The sequence below is a fragment of the Plecotus auritus genome, assembly GCF_963455305.1.
Source record: "Plecotus auritus genome assembly, chromosome: 1".
NCBI lineage: Eukaryota > Metazoa > Chordata > Mammalia > Chiroptera > Vespertilionidae > Plecotus > Plecotus auritus.
In genome coordinates, this window is record NC_137770.1 from 188,712,305 (window position 1) to 188,726,124 (window position 13,820).

Here is a 13,820-nt window from a genome sequence, read left to right on the forward strand (position 1 = left end):
TCAAAATGCATAGAAAAAAGGTTGGAAGGAAAAATATACCAGAAGGTTAACAGTATTTGTTTACTTGTGAGTAAATTATATTGTACTAGAGGCCCAGTGCACGAAATTTGTGCACAGGTAGGGTCCCTAGGTCTGGCCAGTGATCAGGGCTGATCTGCGGGGCAATTGGGGGCCCCCGCTCCCACCTGCCTTGGCTGGCCTGGTGCCACCCACTCGCCCCCCCCTTCCCCCGCCACTGCTGCCGGTCAGGGCCTGCGGGCTGGGGGCAGCTCCTGCATTGAGCGTCTGCTCCCTGGTGGTCAGTGTGTGTCATAGCAGCCTGCCATTCCGCCATTCAGTCAATTTGCAGTAGGGTTTTATATAGATAGACTAGAGGCCCATTGCATGAAATTCGTGCACTGGTAGGGTCCCTAGTGGCTGCCGGCTGCCAGCCAGGGCCTCCCTCCCTTTCACCAGCCACCTGCCGCCGCTGCTGCCACCAGCCAGAGCCTCCCTCCCTTTCCCTGGCCACCTGCTGCCACTGCTGGTTGGGGCCTCCCTCCCTTCCCCGACCCGGTCCCTGGTCGAACTCCCAGACAGACTCCCAGTCGAGGGGACAATTTGCATACTACACTTTTATTATATAGAATGGGGGAGGAGAGAGAAAAAGTTGAAAAATAAATTATTTCCTTATGTAAAATAGGTTCATTTTCCAAGTCAGTACTGGAAATACTGGAAATAATACTACTGGAATTTTTTTTAAAATATATGTATTTTATTGATTATTTACAGAGAGGAAGGGAGAGGGATAGAGAGTTAGAAACATCGATCAGCTGCCTCCTACACATCTCCTACTGGGGATGTGCCCGCAACCAAGGCACATGCCCTTGACCGGAATCGAACCTGGGACCTCTCAGTCCACAGACCAACACTCTATCCACTGAGCCAAACTGGAATTTTTGATGTTCTTTGTTTAGTTAATGTTATTTTTATATCATTTTTCATTCATTTTACCTCATAATTCACCAAAAGATCATTTATGTTTTCAGAGTTCTACTTAGTTTTTCTGGTTGGACTTGTATGTTGAATCAGCAATTAAAATTAAGGATGCTTGACTTCCCCTGTTTCTCCCTGTGTTCAAAGTGAAGGGCTTGCCCAGCTGGTGTGCCTCAGTGGTTGAGCATTGACCCATGAACCAAGAGGTCACAGGTTTGATTCCCAGTCAGGGCATATGTCCAGTTTGTGGGCTCGATTCCCAGTGAGGGGTGTGCAGGAGGCAGCTGATTGATGTTTCTCTCTCTCTATCCCTCTCCCTTCTTCTCTCTCTAAAAAAATCAATAAAAAAGATTTTTAAAAAAGTGAAGTGCTTTCTCAATCTAAAAGCCTTTGTTTCATTGTTTTCTGATCCCTATTGGCTAATCTATGGAAAATTACTTGGTTTTGATTTTTTTTTTTAAATAAGGGAACATTTTATTTTATTATTTTTTCCCAACAATTACCTTTGTGCAATAGTTGCTTACCCATAACTCTACTTGTTATTACTTTTTAATCACACAATTTTTTTCCTGTTGACTTTCAGACAGAGTAGAAGGGAGGGAGGAAGCCTCCCACATGCCCCTGACTGGGGCTGGGATACAACCCACAACCAAGGAACGTGCCCTTGACCGGTAATTGAACCCTGCACCCTTTGGTCTGAGGGCCAACCCTCTAACCACTGAGCAACCAGCTAGGGCAGGGAACATTTTTTTAATGTTGATATTTTACGTATTTCACTAAGCTGTAAGTTTGGCATGTTTTTTCCCCTGAGCATCTTGAATTATTTATATGTTCACTGATCTGATAAAAACAGATATAAATTAGAAATTTCACTAGTATCAAAGACACAGAATGTAGTATGTACTTATATAATTCAAAATTGTATAGTTAATGTCTATATTTTTTAGATTATGTATTTTTCACCCAATTTTAAATATTTAGTCTATAGACTTTGATTTCTTTTAATTCTAAATTTGTAATTAAATGTTTTTTATGTATGAGAGAAGAAAAATATAGAAATAAACTTTCAAGAATATAATGAAAGTATATAGTGTCAAAGGAGAATTAATGAATAAAAAGACAAATTTTTTATGTTCCTATTTCATACATATTACTCAAAGTTCTTTTTAAAGATAAGATGGGTATTTATTCTAAGAGGTACATAGGGGTATGATTTTGTGTGTATGTACATTAAATGTCCATGTTTTTGTTTATTTGAATCAAGAAGTTAAAATTAAATCAGAGAGACAGAACCTTATTATAAAAACATGAAAATAACTTATGGGCCATTGATTCGTATAGCTTGGGTGAAAAAGCAGTGTTAAAACACTGTTTATCTGGGAATCATAGAACTCTGTTCTATAGTATAGTACTATTATGTAAGAGAATGTTGGCAAGTTGTTTAATTCAGCAGATATCATGTGAGATTTACAGATATTTGCCTAAAAACCAAATATCAATGGTGACATGTACAGATAATTTTTAAAAAGGGGATATTTTAAGGCTATTCTGAAAATGTTTGACATCAGATTTTAGATCTCATTTTAGGGTTGAAGTGAATTTGAAAACATGCCAAGCTTTCTGCTTTAGTGTAGGATTCAACTTGAGTTTCAATAGAATCTAAATCCTACTTTAATGAATTCTTTTAAAAAATTAAATATAGCATATGTGCCAGAAATGATCATCTGTTCATTGAAATATGTGTTATTCATTTTTCCTCTAAATCACTGAAAAAAGTTGGGTGAGGAGCATTTATAAGCAAAACGCCTCAGACCTTTTTCTTTAGAATTTATATAAAATTAATGTAATTATTAATTACATTATTTCATTATTTCAAAATAATTTAAGCAGGAAGTGAGAAAAACCTCACTAATACTACTAAATATTGATTTATTTACTCTGCTTCAATTTCCTCACTGATAAATTGTGGATAATAATAGTATATAATCAACTAAGTCAGTTAATATATGAAAAGTACTTAAAATAGTGCCTGACTTGATGACTCTAGTTAATAATATTAGATGGTATATATATTTGAAAGTTGCTAAGGTCTTCAAACTTATCATCATAAGGGAAGAAAGAATGTAATTATGTGACAATCATTTCATAATACGTATTTCAAATCATTATATTTTAAACTTATACAGTGTTATATATCTTTGTTTACTGTATATACATTATATATACATAAATACATGTATAAAAGATAAGTGGCTAATTTGGAAGAAGAAAATTACCTGATTTTAAGAAATTGGCCTAGCCCTGACAGGTTTGGCTCAGTGGATAGAGCATCGGCCTGCAGACTGAAGGGTCCCAGGTTAGATTCCAGTCAAGGGCATGTACCTTGGTTGCGGGCACATCCCCAGTAGGGGGTGTGCAGGAGGCAGCTGATTGATGTTTCTCTCTCATCAATGTTTCTAACTCTCTATCCCTCTCCCTTCCTCTCTGTAAAAAGTCAATAAAATATATTTTAAAAAAGAAGATAAAAAAGAAATTGGCCTAGATTAAAAGTAAGTGACCATGGGGAAAGGTCAATGGGGGGAAAAGGAGAGATATGTAAAACTTTCAACAATAAATAATCTATATATCCTATATAATAAAGAGCTAATATGCTAATTAGACTGAACAGCTGAACAACCATCCAGACGACCTTCTGACTAAGCCGGGGCTGCGAGGGCTGGCCGAGGCAGCTGGGGCTGTGAGAGTGAGCCTCTTGCATGAATTTCATGCATTGGGCCTCTAGTATATATATAAAAGGCTAATATGCTAAGTGTCCCTCTGCCTGTCCAACCAGTTGCTATGACACGCACTGACTACCAGGGAGCAGACACTCAATGCAGGAGCTGTGAGCTGCAGTGACTTGGCAGCAACGGTTCTCAGGTGACGCACCCTGAAACCAGAGAGGAGGGAGCCCGATTTCTTGCGGGGCTGTGTGGGCCCACCTTCGGCCGTGGGTTATGTTGTTGCTGGGGCACTGTCGGCCCGAATCTGGTTTACTGAACACTTGCATTTGCATTGCACACCCTGTACAACAGCAACTTTGCAGAGTGCCCTCTCACACTCTGGGACCCCTCGGGAGGTCAGAGAGCCGGTTTCAGCCTGATCCCCACAGGCCAGGCCGAGGCACCCCACCTGCCTGAGGTACCCTGCTCACTGCACAGACGCCCTTCAAGTCACAGCGCCAGGGAGGGACTGCAGGAGGTTGGCTCCAGGGTGTGTCTAGCCCTTCTCGCCCAGTCCCACCCCACTGGCCACCTTCTAATACTGATTTCCTTTCAATGTGCATGAATCAGTGCACCGGGTCACTAGTTAAAAATAAATAAGTAAACAAATAATAAAATGCAAACTCAGGGGGAAAAAAAGTAAGTGACCAAAGCATTACATTGTTAAAACAAATGCACTAAATTTGTCTGGCGTTATTGTCCCCGCTATAGCATAAGCTTGATGCTGATCTAAAACTAGCTGTGTTATTAAACTAAGTCCCGTTTTGTTTGTTTGGAACAGGTTGGCTCAAAGTTAATCTCTTGTCACAAACTGGTTTTGGCTTGTGTTATTCCCTACTTCAGAGCCATGTTTCTCTCTGAAATGGCTGAAGCCAAGCAGACAGTGATTGAGATTAGAGATTTTGATGGCGATGCAATAGAAGACCTGGTAAAGTTTGTCTATTCTTCACGGCTCACTCTGACTGTTGACAACGTCCAGCCTCTCTTATATGCAGCCTGCATTCTGCAGGTTGAACTGGTGGCTAGAGCTTGCTGTGAATACATGAAGTTACATTTTCATCCCTCCAATTGCTTGGCAGTAAGAGCCTTTGCAGAAAGTCACAATCGAATAGACCTAATGGACATGGCGGATCAGTATGCCTGTGAGCACTTTACTGAAGTAGTGGAGTGTGAAGACTTTGTAAGTGTGTCACCCCAGCATCTCCATAAGCTTTTGTCCTCCAGTGATCTAAATATTGAGAATGAAAAACAGGTCTATAATGCAGCCATCAAGTGGCTTCTTGCCAATCCTCAGCATCATTCCAAATGGCTGGATGAAACACTTGCACAGGTAGGGACTGAAATAAGATTGTGTATAGAAATGAATGATATGGAAGCAAATCAACATGTTTCATTTGTCATGAAAGGTGTAAATTGTCACTTGATGTAAAACAGTGTGAAAATGGCTTTGACTCTTAACTTTCCTATTATACTATTTAACAGTAAATCTGAATTTGTTTCATTTGATTTAGAAATATTCTCTGCATATAGATTTGTTCTGGAAAGAACTACAAGATATCACTTCCCATTTTCTTCCCTCACCACAGTTTTACTTTTTAAATCTCAGAAATGTATCTCTATTTTAGTCATTTATTTTTACTGTCAACAGGGGTTACTTAGGAAGATAAATAGGCATTACAATTACTTTGAAAATAAGTTTGTCAACGAAAACAAAAAAGTTTCATTATCTTGCAGCTGTATCTTTTTTTTGTGTGTGTGAATGCTTTTAACTCAAAATTGTATTGCCTGATTTGATAATGCCTTTACTCCACTGGAAAATCAATGCTTCTTTTAAGAGAGGAAAAGTGAGTGCCTCTCTGAAAAGAGGGGATGCATCCTTGAGTTAGTATATAATCTTCTTGGGTCATTGATTTGAAGAAAAAAACACCTATTTGTTTCAGATCTGAATGTTTGTGTATTTCAGAAATAGATCACATTTTCATGTGTTCAGTCTTAGCTTTAAGGGGCAAAATAAAGCACAGCAGTTTTGTTTTGATAGTGCCTTTTATTTAGCAGCTAGGGGCCTTCTAATTATGACAGTACCATTTTGGAAGAAATTTGAATGAATATTATTGAATGAACTAGAGGCCCGGTGCACGAAATTCGTGCACGGGGTGTGTGTCCCTCAGCCCAGCCTGAACCCTCTCTAATCTGGGACCCCTCGAGGGATGTCCAACTGCCCGTTTAGGCCCAATCCAGGTAGGATCGGGCCTAAACGGGCAGTCGGACATCCCTCTCACAATCGAGGACTGCTGGCTCCCAACTGTTCGCCTGCCTGCCTTCCTGATTGCCCTTAACTGCTTCTGCCTGCCAGCCTGATCACCCCCTAACCACTCCCCTCCCAGCCTTATTGTTGCCTAACTGCTCCCCTGCCAGCCTGTTTGCCCTTCCTGTAGGCCTGGTCACCCCTAACTGCCCTCCCCTGCAGGCCTGGTCCCCCCCCAACTGCTCTCCCCAGCAAGCCTGGGTCCCCCCCTAACTGCCCTCCCCTGCAGGTCTGGTTGCCCCCAACTTCCCTCCTCTGCAGGCCTGGTCACCCCTAACTGCCCTCCCCTGCAGGCCTGGTCCCCCCCAACTGCTCTCCCCTGCAAGCCTGGGTCTCCCCACAACTGTCCTTCCCTGCAGGTCTGGTTGCCCCCAACTTCCCTTCTCTGCTGGCCTGATCGCCCCCAACTGCCCTCCCTTGCAGGCCTGGTCCCTCTCAACTGCCCTCCCCTGCTGGCCTGATCACCCACAACTGCCCTCCCTTGCAGGCCTGGTTCCTCCCAACTGCCCTCCCCTGCTGGCCCTCTTGTGGTGGCCATCTTTGACCACATGGGGGCAGCCATCTTGTGTGTTGGAGTGATGGTCAATTTGCATATTACTCTTTTATTAGATAGGATAGAGGCCTGGTGCACGGGTGGGGGCCAGCTGGTTTGCCCTGAAGGGTGTCCCAGATCAGGGTGGGGGTTCCCTTGGGCCATGGGGTGGCCTTGGTGAGGGGCCTGTGGTGGTTTGCAGGCCAGCCATGCCCCCCGGTGACCCAAGTGGAGGCCCTGGTATCTGGGATTTATTTATCTTCTATAATTGAAACTTTGTAGCCTTGAGTGGAACCAAGCCTCCTGCTTGCTCCATGGCCGCAGCCATTTCTGTTGGGATTTATTTATCTTCTATAATTGAAACTTTGTAGCAGAGGCCAAGGCAGGCCAGGGCTGCGGGAGCTTGGCTTCCTCCATCACCGGGGGCAACCCAAGCCTCCTGCTCTCTCCAGCTCTGTGGCTGCCGCCATTTTTGTTGGGATTTATTTATCTTCTATAATTGAAACTTTGTAGCCTTGAGTGGAGGCCTGGGCCGGCCAGGGTGTGCGGAAAGCTTGGCTTCCTCCATTGCCAGGGAAACCCAAGTTTCCTGCTCTCTCCAGCTCCATGGTGGCTGCCATTTTTGTTGGGATTTATTTATTTTCTATAATTGAAACTTTGTAGCCTTGAGTGGAGGCCTGGCCCGCCAGGGTGTGCGGAAAGCTTGGCTTCCTCCATTGCTGGGGAAACCCAAGCCTCCTGCTGCCTCCGTGGCCACATCCATCTTGGTTGGGTTAATTTGCATACTCCTGATTGGCTATGGGCATGGCTTGTGGGTGTAGTGGAGTCATGGTTAATTTGCATATTACTCTTTTATTAGATAGGATATTAGTAGTCTACTTAAATCTGTACTTAAAAGGGGATGATACATTTAGCATATAATCTGCTTTCATTAGTGTAGACCAGTATTGGGAATTGCTTTAGAACTAGGCACATTGTACTTTAAGTCTTTATGACGTAAATGAATTTTAAAAAGGTAATATGCTGCAGTGAAAGTGGAGAGTGAGCTATCCAGTTACAACTTAAATTTTATATCCATAACTATTCATGATCTAGGTTCGTTTGCCGCTGTTGCCAGTGGATTTCCTTATGGGTGTTGTGGCAAAAGAACAGATTGTCAAGCAAAATCTAAAATGTAGAGATTTATTGGATGAAGCAAGAAATTACCACCTTCACTTGAGTAGCAGAGCAGTACCTGACTTTGAATACTCTATTCGGACTACACCAAGGAAGCATACTGCTGGTAATTAAATTACTCGTTTATCAACTCTGCTGGAAGGATCTTTGTTGTATTTGAGGGTTGGGTATGTATGCCCAGACTTGATTGTAAGATGATTAGTATCTGATTGCCTTAGAGTAATAACTCACACAATAAGGTTATTTATGAATTCTTACTGTACATGTTTCAGATAGTTTTACTAATATGCCAGTTTTTTAAAAAGCCATTACATGATATACAAATGTTGTGTTATAAAATTGTACACCTGAAACCTATATAATTTTATTAACCAGTGTCACCCTAATAAATTCAATGAAAAAATAATATAAAAGCCATTACAAGTTTTATACACTCTAAAGAGCCTGCTGAAATACCTCTTATTTTGAGATTTTCCTAATTCTTATCAGAATTAGTTCGTGACATGTGTGCTTTTAGAACACTTTTGCACTTATTTTATTTTACTATGTCGCATTGAAATTTATTTCATATATTTTGAGCCTTTCTAAGAGAGGTAAGTATATAATTTAGTTTTGTATCCATAGTGCCAAACATGGAGCTTGACATATATCACATGCTTAAATACTTGTTTTGTGCATTTTATGAAATCAGAAGAAAGGTACTAAATCTAACATCTGTTATGACAGACCATATTAAACTGTTAGAATCTAAAACTCATTTTAAAATGTAGATTTCTTTTAGTTATGAATCCTATTTCAGGATGTCAAGGTATCTAATGAAATTCTTAGATTTAAATTTGAATTCAGACAACATTTTGACAGTCTAGGTTACATGCCCAACATATGCTGAGTCTTCATATACACGATCCCTTACATGACTGCAAGAACTTAATGAAGCAGGTTTTAGTAAAGGATTCAGTCCTCATTAGGAGATAGGTAGTGTTACTCCATTTTATGGATGAGGAAACTGAGAATCAGAGAGGCTAAAAGTATGCTCAAGGCCACATAGAGAAATAGCAGAGAAAGGATTTGCATCCTGATCTTGTTGCTTCATTCTTCGTTTTCTTTCCTTCCACATCATATAGGTGAACTGTGTAGCTGAAATACTTATTTCCATTTAAAGAAAACCTTATCCATGATTGGGGTTACATCTGGCATTATAATTCCATCAGTGCCATTAAATATCTATAATTTGGACAGATTTCTTTTTTTTGTTTTGGTTAATTCTCACCTGAGGATATTTTTCCATTGATTTTTAGAGAGAGTGAAGGGGAAAGAGAAAAGGAGAGAGGGAGAGAGGAAGGGTGGAGAGGGAGAGGGAGAGAGAGAGAAACATCAATGTGAGAGAGATACATCGATTGGTTGCCTCCTGTATGCACCAGGACTGAGGTTGAACCTGCAACCCACGTATGTGCCCTTCACTAGGAATCAAATCCTCAACCCTTGGGTGCACGGGTTGACACTAACCACTGAGCACACCAGCGACGGCTGGGCAGATTTCTTAATCTCTGAAAGCCTCGATTTATTCATAAACAATTTTGACTGTATGATTTGTAAAGTCACTTCCAACTTTAAATTTCTGTGACTTAAGATACTGAATTAGTTGGAAAAGAGCTCAAGCAGTTCTGATCATGCATTTATGTAATCATTCAGCAAACATTTATTCAGTGCCTACCACGTGCTGGCTTCTAGGTTGAGCATTAGAAATGCTGAGACTTGCAGTCTGATGGAGGGAAATAAGACATGTAAATAAATAAATGTAAAGTGTTACAAATACTTTGATACAATCGTAAGGCTTATTGTGAAGCACAAAGAAAAGAATGGTTATTTTTACCTTGCAAGGATCAGAAAAGGTTTTATAAAAAAGTAAACCTCAGGCTTCGTTTTTAATAATAAATAGATGTTTTTCTGGGTGCCAGTTAGGGAAAGGGGTACTCTGTTCATTTTACACTTACTGAATGCCTAGTATATGCCAGGCACTGTGCTAGTCCTTCTTAGTGCATACTTAGCACACAGTCTTAACCTGGCTTAGCTTCTGGTGACACGTCGGTATAATCACTTCGAGGATGAGCACAACTACATGCATGTTGCAGGAGCTTGACGTTTTAAGAGAAGGAGAGGGAGAAGATGGGGTTAGGCACTGCATGCCATTCTGCTGTGCTCAGGCTTGGTCTTGTAGGGAAGTTTCTCTGTGTGTGAAGGAAGTGGTGGCCCTTGGACCAGTAGTGTCAGCATTCACTTGGCAACTTGTTTGAAATAAAATCTTGGACCTACCACAAACCTACTGAATCAGAAACTCGGGGCTCCATAGTCAGTGTTTTATGCCTTTGGGGTGATTCTGGACCACACTACAATTTCAGTTTCTTGTTAATTGTGGTAAATACGTAAGCATACCACATTTTATTGCACTTTGCTGACATTGCACTTTTTTTTTCTTTTTGGCAAAATAAAGTTGAGACCCTCTACCAGAAAAATAAAGATTATGACTTGCTGAAGGCTCAGATGATGGTTAGCATTTTTTAGCAATAAAATATTTTTAAATTTAATTGTGTACAGTTTTTAGACATAATGCTATTGCATACTTAATAGACTATATAGTATAGTGTAAACAACATTTATATGTACTGGGAAACCAACAAAATTTGTGTGACTGGCTTTATTGTGATACTGGCTTTATTGCAGAACTAGACATGCAGTATCTCGCAGGTATGCCAGTATAACATTAAAATTGCTATTTTTAAATGTACAATTTAGTGGCATTGCTAACATTTGCAAGACACTACTTATGTAGGTGATGAAAAGCTGTTGAAAGAACTTTTAATTAGATTGCTTTGTTGACAGTCTGAAAGCAAAAAAGACTACTATGTGATAAGAGAGGACAGGATTTTGCAGTAGTTGGGTAATCATAGCTGACGAGGGCCTGCACGAAGGCAGTGGCAGTGGAAATAGAGAGGGAGAGGAAGGACACCTTAGGGAAGGAAGAGGGTTAGGTAAGAGAGGAAGTCAGATCCTTTCGAACATGTTGGGTTTGGGTGCCCATAGGACATCAAGTGGAAATATGGCTTAGAAATATAGATTGGAAGGCATTATCATACAAATGAAATTTAAAATAAAGGAATACACTTTATGCACAAAGTATGTGAGAAGTAGGCTAAGGATAAAACATGGAAAACATAGAAAAGAAATGATTAGACACAAAAGGAGACTATGATATTAGGAAAACCAAGAGAGTTAAGGAGTTTCTCAAAAAACAGAGTGATCAGTGTTGCAGTTGTGTTCAGTAAAAAATTAGCAAGAGTTCACTGGATCTTGTGATGACCTTAGCAAGAGCAATTTTACATAGTGGGTGAGGATCTAAACCATATTGTAATGGGATATTAGGAAGTGGGGGTAGCTAATGTATCCTATTCTTTGAGAAATTCAAATGAGGAAAAACAAAAAAGAAAATTAGATTTCTAGTAATGTAGTAACATTGAATGCTACCCAAATAACTTACTTTCTTTGCCATTAATCAAAATTTTGACTTCCTAAATATTTTTTCCATGCTAATTTTTTTAAAAATTAGGGAACTGTGATTTTGACTTCTATTTTGTGGCTTTACCTTTAGGTGTGCTTTTTTGTGTGGGTGGTCGAGGTGGATCTGGTGACCCTTTTCGCAGTATTGAATGCTATTCTATCAACAAAAACAGTTGGTTCTTTGGACCAGAAATGAATAGTCGAAGGCGACATGTGGGTGTAATCTCTGTGGAAGGTGGGTTCATTATTGTCTTAAATCACATCACATGATCATAAATGCTCTTTTAAACTATTTGAACTTTGACAATTCTTTCTATAAGAAAATTGCTAAATGATAAAATATGTTTTAATATATTTGGGTGGTGAGTATTTACTTGCTTTATGCCCATTGATGCTCAGTGTACAATCTCTTGCATATAGTTGCTTTACAGGAGATGAGTATCCGGGAGAAAGGGGGTTAAAATAAACTATTGTGAATTATATTTGCAAAAGAATCAAACTAAAGAGAAATGTTTATTGAACCCAAATAATAAACACATACCAGCTTTTTTCTATACCCATCTAATTATAATTGAAATTAGATTTTTTTTTTTATACTGGTTATTGAAAACGATTAATTGCAGGAAACCATGGATAAATAGTTAGGAGACTTTTAAAAAATCACTTTTATTCTGATTATAAGCATGTAAATTGTTTTTAGAAAATATGAAAACATTTTAATAAGAATCATCTATAACCCACACACCCCAAAACTGTCACAGTTAACATTTTGATATATAATCTTTCCAATTTTTTGTGTACTTTTATTTCATTTAGAAAAAGTTTGATCAAAATTGTATTGTTTTATATTTTCTTTATGTAACATAAGAGTATTTTTTTTTCATTTTACAAAACATTCTTTAAAAGCATGATTTCATCTACTAAATAATAAAAAGTTGGGAAACCTGAGGGATAGTGTTTGAGCATTTAAATAACTTCATGTGGAACAGCACATTCCAGGCATTTTATTAAGTAGAAGCTCACATTTATTTCCATTTAAGTACAAAAGTGACATTGATCATAATGCTGAACAGAAGAATACTTGTGGAAAATTATTATTTTCTTCTATTTATATGTTGATTATACATGTAAATAACTGTCAGTTTATTTGTAATCAAATGAAAATACTTCTCTGTTTGGCAGGTAAAGTGTATGCCGTGGGTGGACATGATGGAAATGAGCATTTAGGTAGCATGGAGATGTTTGACCCTCTCAATAATAAATGGATGATGAAGGCATCAATGAACACAAAGAGGTAGGTCAGCACAGTTGGTTATCACAACTTGGGTTGGGGACAGGGAGGTTGGGGGAGTTGCTGCTGGCATCTTGATGGGAGAGGCCAAGGATGCTGCTAAAGATCCTGTAAATGCACAGGAAAGTCTCCCACAACACAGATTCTAGCCCCCAAAGCCAGGAGTGCTGAGACAGAGAAGTCCTGCTGTGTGCTCTCCACCCAAATCCCATAAAGTTGACATCTTAAACCAGTGGTCGGCAAACTGCGTCTCACAAGCCACGTGCGGCTCGCGAGCCGCAGTTTGCCGCTCTGTTGACTAATGAATTTGCCGACCACTGGGATAGGGGCTTAATCACAAGGAACAACAACAGCCTGTAATTATTGGAATCGAGAGTCTAGGCCAGTGGTCGGCAAACTCATTAGTCAACAGAGTGGCAAACCGTGGCTCGCGAGCTGCATGTGGCTCGCGAGACGCAGTTTGCCGACCACTGTCTTAAACCATCACAGTGAAGTGATTGAAACCAGGAAATGAACATCAATGCAAAACTGTTCACTAATCTGTAGACCTTATTCAACTTTTGCCGGTTTTTTCACATATTTTTGTGCTTCTAATGGTTTTTCTTTTCTAATTGTATTGGTAAATAGTATAATATATAGTGTGAATAGGAACAGAGATTGGTGTTTTTGCCTTGTTTCTGATCTTAATGGAAATGTCCTGGTGTTTCCCTATTAAGATAATGGCTTTAGGACTAAGCTATATGTATTTTAACATGATAAAAAGAATATCCCACAATTTCTAGTCATTATTTTTAATCATTGAGTATTAATAGTTAAAATCTTCATCTATAGTAAATTGAAATATATGTTGATAAATGGATCACTTTAAAGGGGAGGAAGATTTTTTAGTAACATGACTTAGTAAATGTTGACTAACCCATTCAGAATTTTTTAAATGACTCAAAAACCAAATTTTTAGATATTCTAAAGTGGAAGGATAGCCAATATGTGACAAAATCAAGATTCAGAAATGTAGTAGACCAAACATACTCTAGATATAGAGGCAAACCTTAAAAATATTAAAATTAGAGTTATAGGTAAAACCTGCTTGACGTGTTTTTAAAAAAATCAATTACACCAGTATAACACAGTGGGAAGTCAGGTTTGTGATTTTGTTTCATATGGAAAAAGTACCAGAACCAATCTAAAGGCACAGCTCTTAAAAAAAAAAAAAAAAAAAAAAAA

The 13,820-nt window shown here is 39.3% G+C and overlaps 1 protein-coding gene across 3 annotated transcripts in view; it reads left to right on the plus strand.

Moving 5' to 3' along the window:
• KLHL8 (kelch like family member 8) overlaps positions 1 to 13,820 on the plus strand; it is a 46,315-nt gene that overhangs the window by 20,658 nt on the left and 11,837 nt on the right. For 2 of the 3 annotated variants that reach the window (XM_080643456.1, XM_080643457.1), the window contains exons 3-6: positions 4,519 to 5,067; positions 7,670 to 7,856; positions 11,397 to 11,540; positions 12,488 to 12,599. In XM_080643456.1, coding sequence (XP_080499582.1) covers positions 4,519 to 5,067; positions 7,670 to 7,856; positions 11,397 to 11,540; positions 12,488 to 12,599 — 992 coding nt within the window. The remainder of the gene's footprint in view (positions 1 to 4,518; positions 5,068 to 7,669; positions 7,857 to 11,396; positions 11,541 to 12,487; positions 12,600 to 13,820) is intronic. The other variant, XM_080643458.1, reaches the window with a different exon arrangement.